The sequence below is a fragment of the Clupea harengus genome, chromosome 7 (genome assembly GCF_900700415.2).
Source record: "Clupea harengus chromosome 7, Ch_v2.0.2, whole genome shotgun sequence".
NCBI classification, from domain to species: Eukaryota; Metazoa; Chordata; class Actinopteri; order Clupeiformes; family Clupeidae; genus Clupea; species Clupea harengus.
The window spans coordinates 1767181-1774680 of record NC_045158.1 but is presented as its reverse complement, the minus strand read 5'-3'; the positions used below and the strand labels follow the sequence as shown (position 1 = coordinate 1774680).

General features: G+C 43.7%; 1 protein-coding gene across 2 annotated transcripts in view; it reads right to left on the bottom strand.

Moving 5' to 3' along the window:
- LOC105911134 (noelin-like) overlaps positions 1-3482 on the bottom strand; it is a 23850-nt gene extending 20368 nt beyond the window's left edge. Inside the window, exon 1 of one of the 2 annotated variants that reach the window (XM_031570114.2) lies at positions 3021-3482. In XM_031570114.2, the coding sequence (XP_031425974.1) occupies positions 3021-3086 (66 nt within the window). In that variant the 5' untranslated portion in view covers positions 3087-3482. Of the gene's footprint in view, positions 289-3020 lie in introns of those variants that run through there. The other variant, XM_012839921.2, reaches the window with a different exon arrangement.
- Between the last annotated feature and the right edge of the window lie 4018 nt (positions 3483-7500).

Below are 7500 nucleotides of genomic sequence, written 5' to 3'. Positions count from 1 at the left end.
AGCACAACCCCGATCTTCAGTAGCGGAACCGACATGGTTTATCTCCCCTTAGATTCCCTCTTCAGACACCTTCATTCGTCACATTGCGATTGAAAAAGGATGGGGCAACCGGTGTTGCCAATAAAAGTTTGGAGCAACATCTGCGGCCCCCGACTACATAGCATCACATTGGACATCTCCTGACGAAGCGCGAACACGGTCCCTGTCCCGGAGGATAGAATGCTGGTTCGGCGCAGATACTGGAAGTAGTGATGCTCTCTCTACCTCAGTCCGCCGCCGCACTCTAGTGTAGAAATGACTTGGCTCGTGGAGACGCAAGCCTCTCTCGCTCTCTGGCGCTCTGCCCCCGCCCACCACCTACTCCCGCAAATCTCCAGAGCGCACGCTTCCCCTCCCCTCGCGCACCCTTTCCACTCGGTCCCTGTCCGCTGCTGCAATCAGATGGCTCCTTCCTTGGGACGATGTCGAATTTGAGGATGCAATTCATATTTGGGCTTATCCAAAATTAACAGGAATCATTCAACCGACATTTGTAAGCGTACATGAAACTTTTAGTCTCCATAAAAAATTGGTGGCCATGGTCTGAAGGAGATGAGAATCTCGCTCATCGACTTCATTAATATATTTAAATTATCCCTGCAAGCTCTACAAGCTACAAGCTGATATAAGTTTTTATAGGGACTAAGATACCTGATTGATCAGCACTTTTTAAAATGTCTGTTGGTGTAAATTAAGTGGCAGAAGAGAGCACACCATCGACATCTTGTGGCCATTGCTGGATAAGTACACTAGTCAAATGACCGCGATTAAGACAGTAGGCATAGCATTGCGTTACAAATGTCAGAATGCCTTCTTTGCCTCCTTACCCGCCGAATAGCTGAAATACACCACACAAATAAAGCAACAATACCAATACAATAGGTAGCCTAGAAGCCGACTGTTAGGTAAGCATTTCAGACAGTGCAGAGTATCTGAAGTAGACAGCTCCAGTGTGATGTGCCCTATTTGTGTAATAACAGAAACTAATCATTTCATTCACATATTTGTCCAAATATTGAATTTCAGTTTCGTATCTGCTGAAAGTTCACAAACGGGAAGTTATCCAAATAAACAACGCACATATTTAAATGACACCGAGTTTATTAAGGATCTACAGTATTCTTGACGGCGCAGACTTTGACCGAGAGGTGGCGCTGTGGGGCGTATTATGAGGACTGAGGACTGAGACCGCAGGGGGTGCGGAGTAATGAGGGTCTGGATCCAGCCAGTGACTCCAAGATGAGAAGAGGCTTTTTCATCTCGGTCTTCTGAAGAACCGTTTTCATGTCAGTCAGTTATTAATTACCCCAGTCGAGTCTCATACTATAAAGCTAAAGTAAGAATCAGATAAACCCACTCTTATCATAAGGTAACCTAAAATCTATGTGAAAGAATATTTTAGGCATAGAAAATTATTTGTTTTAACCATATGTGACATGTGTGGTTTCAATATTAATAGGACCACCTGCATGACATCCTTATCAAACGTAGAAACAGATGTCAAAAGATAAGTCAATATCAGACCTCAACAGACCATGCAGTAATCTACCATGCTTCCTCCTAATCCCTCAATTAATTGGACTGAAGAATAATCTGGAATACATTCAGACTGTATTTCATTCACATTTAGTTAGTGGACTAAATGTGAATGAAATACAGTCTTAATGTATTGACTGTCCTTCGTGATTCTATGGGGCTTGTCGCCATAAAAAAACCCCAGTTAAAATGCCAACTGAGAACCGTCTTTATGGCACTTTCCAGCTAAGTACTCCATTTCTTAACGAGTGTAATAAAGCATTTGGATGGAACAATAACAAAAACAGAAAGCTATAGATATAGCCTTCAGCGGTTATCATATAGGGAAGAGTTCTAGGAAGAACCTTTGGGAGTTCTTTAGTGGTGACAAGAGAAAAAAATCTGCTGTGACACACGCTGTGAAGCCAGCTGTTCAAAATTGTCTTATCTCATTTTAATGGCGCGTACATTTTAGTTGCGCGTTCCTCGCTTCAGTGGAATGACTGTAGATTAGAAAGACAGAGGTCAGCCATCCCAGATACTGGCTAATCAGACCCGCTCCACAGTCGCCTGCTATCAGGGAAATAGACTAATTAACTTCTATCAGCCTACATCTAAATCTAAACTTGTATGGAAGCTTATGGCGGCGACTGCAATTGGACTATCTAAGAACATCACATGAAACAATGGTCAAGATTACCTTTCTATTCTACATTAAAAATTAATAATACATAATTGATTTCTATATGAAGAACAGGAACCCATTTTGGTAAATGGGCTTTTGTGGGACATAAATTAACAGAAAAACTTTCATAAAATGTAAATTTGAGCTGATTCAACCATTCTGGTTAATTTACTGTGCACTTTCTAACCTGAGCTATCAAGAAATAAGACCAACAGGCGATTCCGACATCCGATGTCAATTTATGCTCATTCCTCAAATGTTCAAAGCCAATAGATTGATGCAATCGACCAAAGTTTGTCTACTTAAGGAGTTTTGGTTTGGTAGTAGGTTGAGGGTGTTGCAGGCAGATTTATAAAGCATGTTTACTGTTACCACCGTAAAACATCTTACATGCAAAACGCTTACTATTCACGTGAACAGTTATCCATGCAAAATACTTAATCTGTTCTGATTTAAACTGTAAAACTGAATGACATTACCTATTCAATTAAGGCATTACAGTTTATGGTCGTCGACACAAAGCACATAAGCTACGGAAACATACATCCTATCTCAGTGGAAAGATCCTAACCTACAGACGGACGACTGCACAGTTCAGTGGGTATCTCCGCACCTGCTTGCAAATCTTATCAGCTGCATGATAACGATCGCTCGATATATTGTAGGCTACATACATAGCGTACGCCTGGTTGTACGGACCAACATAATCCAAAACCCTTTGTTTGATCTGTTTATCAATGTGTACTTAGACAAGGAGGGAAAATGGCGTTTATAAACCTACTTCGGTGAGTTCGGAGCCCATCAAGATGAGCAGGGTGAGACTCATAAGCTTGCCTGCAGACTGCATCTTGTGCCTCCGGTAGCACCCGATCCAGGGCTCTCACATACAGATGGATTTGCTTCCCCCCAAAACAGTCCTCCGCTCGCTTTGAAAGCCAGGTGCAAACCGCGTTGCAGCCTTTAGCAGTGAAATACCGGTAAGGAAATCTTGTTTGCAGAGGCGTCACTTTGCATATTTATCGCATCTCAGTTCTTCGGTGTGTCAGGGGCTGCTGCCTCTCTCTCACTCTTTCCGGATGAAGACGTCGGTCGCCAAACCTTTGAAAGGAAATGCCATAAACACCTTTCACGGTCCCCGCTGTCAAAAGTTGGCTGCTAAATGAGAGGACCGCGGGCGAGTGAGGGAAATTTGAGAAACCCTAGCGCTGGCCGTGGTGCTGAAACCGGATATGACATGAGCAGGCGTGGGAAATTCAAGCCTAATGGGCGGGGTAGCGATATAGGGTACTGTTTGGTTGTTCTGGTGTGACAAGGGAAGGTGGTCTGAACAACAGTGTTTAATGTTGAATTCTGGGCCAGGTGACTGTACTTCCGTTATAAAATAATGTACTCAGGTTAAAACAAATAATAAGGAGGAAGAAGTCTTCACTGAGTTGCTGTGAGACCTGTTACCATGGTGACTGGCGTTCATCCTTTCTAGATTAATTGTTACTAAAGACTATTCATAGAACTTCATTTAGTCAGCCTAATGGGCCATCAGCCACAGTACAGAGTCGCCTTTACAAAGAAGACCAGAAAGGAAGGAAAGGCAGAAAAACTAGAGATTCATTTCCGCAAGGATGTGATTGTGCTGCGGCAGGAGTCGGCCATTGCATACCGCAACCTTTGCAGTTACGTACAGTAGATGTTAAGGCTTTGACTTACAAATGAAAGGTCTGACTCTCCCACCACCTGTTGGATGAGCATTAAATATCATCACACAAGGCACAGGGTAGTGATTCTCCAACAGCAATGACTCACTCACATTCTGACACACATAGGAAGACAGCACTCACTCACTGGTCTCCAATCATTGTGTGCAATGCACCTTATCCAGAGGAAATTGAGGAAAAACTCAGTGTAACCCTGACTGGTTGAGGGATCTCAAGTTGCTTGAATATGAGAACTCTAACAGTATGATGTCCTGCAAGTTAGGATGGCCACTTGTCGCTTGCAGACATGAGGCCCAGTGGTGTGGTCAAGCAAGCTTAGAGAGTCGGAAAGGGATTCATTATAATGCTAATATAGAGAGAATAGCTTAAAAAAACAAGTTTGGTTTGATAGGGGCTGGCTTTAAGGTGTCATGATATGATGCACCAACAGAGCACAACTAAATGCAGACAAATCTGAATGTGCAGGCTGTGCATCACTTCAGTGAAAGAAGAAAACCAACTGTCTAACGTTATCTTAGGCTATTTTGAGTTACAGAGTTCATAAGCTATAGAACCACATAGCTTATTTACAGGCTAATACATCATACCCATCATTCACTATAAAAGCTAGACACAAGAGCATTTGACTGAAACAATGGTTGCAAAGATCATCCCCAATGGGACTGTGTGTATGTTTAGCTGAAAGCTAAATACTTTCTCGAAGGGATTGCGTGAATGTTTTGCTGACTGCTGAATACAGCTAACGTTCATGATACCATTTTTACTATATCATACTGATAGCCTACAGATTTTTACCGTGCGGACAGAAACTTTGACGAAGCCTAAAAAAATGATGTATGTCTCTGTAAAATAATAGGCAAAGTACACATTTTTTTGATCATTTTTATAAAAGTTATAAAGTAAAGTATAAATTATAAAGCCATAAAAGGAGATATAATGTAATGACAATTAAGATAGACAGTTTGCATATAGAAAATGAGTTGATGTGTCTCATACAACCAGCTGCAATATGATATGCTACTGACAGATTTGTATTTGATTTTTTTACCAATGGAGAAGATAAGAAGGTTCTGTAGCCTATATGATGTTGACCACGCAAACTTTGGAGAAAATAAAATGTCTATGTCTATGTTAGCCTGTGCTGAGATAAGCTATCTCTCTAGTGTAACCATCTAGGGGCTAAACAGGATAGCACCAGTCACTATCAACACTAGTCACCACAACATCTGTGAGTTAACAAATCACACCTGCTGCTACTCATAGACAGAGTCCTCAGTTGGGTCAATCAAAGTTAAAAAAAAGCGATGTTCTTCCTTGCTGTCCTCACACTGTCATCTGACCAGAAGTTACAACCAGGGCAACATTTTGGTCTACATCAAATAGCCTAAGAGCTAACACATACAGCAAACTAAGAAACTAAGAAACTAAGAAATTACATTTCCAAGGGTAGGTGTTTGTCCAGCGCTCAGCCAGTGCAGTGCGTTGGACAGGATCCTCCCAGGATCCTCCCACTCTGAGACCTGTAAGAAATGTTCAATGAAGACTCTGCACAGTGGCACCCTGTTTAGGACCGACAGCAACATTGGTGTCAGTATCTGACAGCACTGGCTACAGAGTGGGATTCAGAACTGTATTCATTTAGGTTATGGTCCGCCTTTAAACCTTTCCCTCCAACCATGACCACAGAATCAATAAAGTCCCTATTTATTTATATATTTATTTAACAGCTACAGCGGGTCTATGCAGAGGCTGCCAGCTTCAAGTTTGAGATGAATGCCACGGGCCATGAAGTGGAATCCATTTTGCTTTCATAGCAACCAGCAAATCACTTACACTCCCCGCCAACCCCTCCCCCCCCTTTTTACAGACGACTTTTCATAGCAGCCACCGCTCCCAGAATGCCGCTCTTCTCCTCAGCCTGAATCCCAACATCATTAAAAATACATCCGCGCAGCATCCCAGGGTTTATAGCGTGGCAGATCCTGCCAGATGATTTGCATGAAACAAGCACCAGCCGACACAAGATTAAAGATAACGCTCTCTCTTCAACATCATACCTCTGTAAAAGTGCCTTCTGAGCAAGGCAAGATCACATTTGAAATGGTAATTTGATGCGCTTCAAAAAAAGTGAAAAGGGATGACTTCTTCTTCTTCAGTCAAAGTGTGCTTGCTCTTCGTCATCTGTGTAGGTTTTCTCCTTTCTCACTTGCGAGGATCTTATTTCTGCCATCGCCTTTAAAGCTGTTCGACCTGTTGTTTGCATAGGAATCATATGTCTGAATGAAGGTCCTTTCCTGTCTGTCTATGCATCTCTTAGCGTCCCTCTGGCAAGGGCACTGTGCATATGTCAATCATCTGGAAGGTTGACGCCTTCACTTTATTGTGCCTGAGGGAACTTGGTTTTCATGTGAATAAATTGATATCTCCAGAACATCTCTGTCAGAAGCTGAATGTTAAAGCATGTGAAGCTGAATGTTAACGCATGTGATCCCACTCCACAATAAGATCATGTGAAGCTGCATGTTGAAGCTTCCCCACTATGGGAGCATGTGAAGCTGAATGTTAAAGCATGCGATCCTGCATGTTAACGCATGTGAAGCTGCATGTTAAAGCATGCGATCCACAATGGGAGCATGTGAAGCTGAATGTTAACGCATGTGATCCCACTCCACAATGGGATCATGTGAATGCAGGGGCCTCCTCCGTGGGCCTCCTCCTCCTCCGTGGGCCTCCTCCTCCTCCTCCGTGGGCCTCCTCCTCCTCCTCCTCCGTGGGCCTCTTCCTCCGTGGGCCTCCTCCTCCTCCTCCTCCTCCTCCGTGGGCCTCCTCCTCCTCCTCCTCCGTGGGCCTCTTCCTCCTCCTCCTCCTCCGTGGGCCTCCTCCTCCTCCTCCTCCTCCTCCTGTATGTCTTTTTTATTAACCTCCAGAAAGACAGCAGCTGCCTCCTCCTGTATGGGATCCATCCATCATGACGCGGCGGACGCATTTCTCACAGGCCCAGGCAGTGATGAATGTGTCCCAGGGGAACGTTGTGAAGCCCGGGACACTTTCAATTACTTCCATCTTTCCCAGGGCCACCCACCCTCTCCACCACATCAATCCCTGCTACCCTCCTCCTCACAGCCTACCTGCCAACATTCATAACACAGGAAGCAAAACAACAGCTCTGTTATTAGAGGCCAATTACACATGCATTAATGTAGAGACTAACAGTCCTCTGTTATCACAATGCAATTACATGTGCGTGTGACAAAGGCAGAGTGTGAGAGGGAGAGAGAGATGAACAAGTACTGTTATTATTGTTCAATAACACACCCACACTTATCTCACAGTCACAGATTAAACCAAACCAGTTACTAGTGACACACGCACGCTCGCCACACACAGATGCACTCACGCACACACACAAGCACACACACACACACACACACACACACACACAGACAGATGTACACAAACACACACACAAAGCAAGAAACAGAGTTGTTTTTACCGTCTAACTAGGCACACGTCTTAGAGAAGCACAAAAGCAAGAGCTGTGTTGTTGAC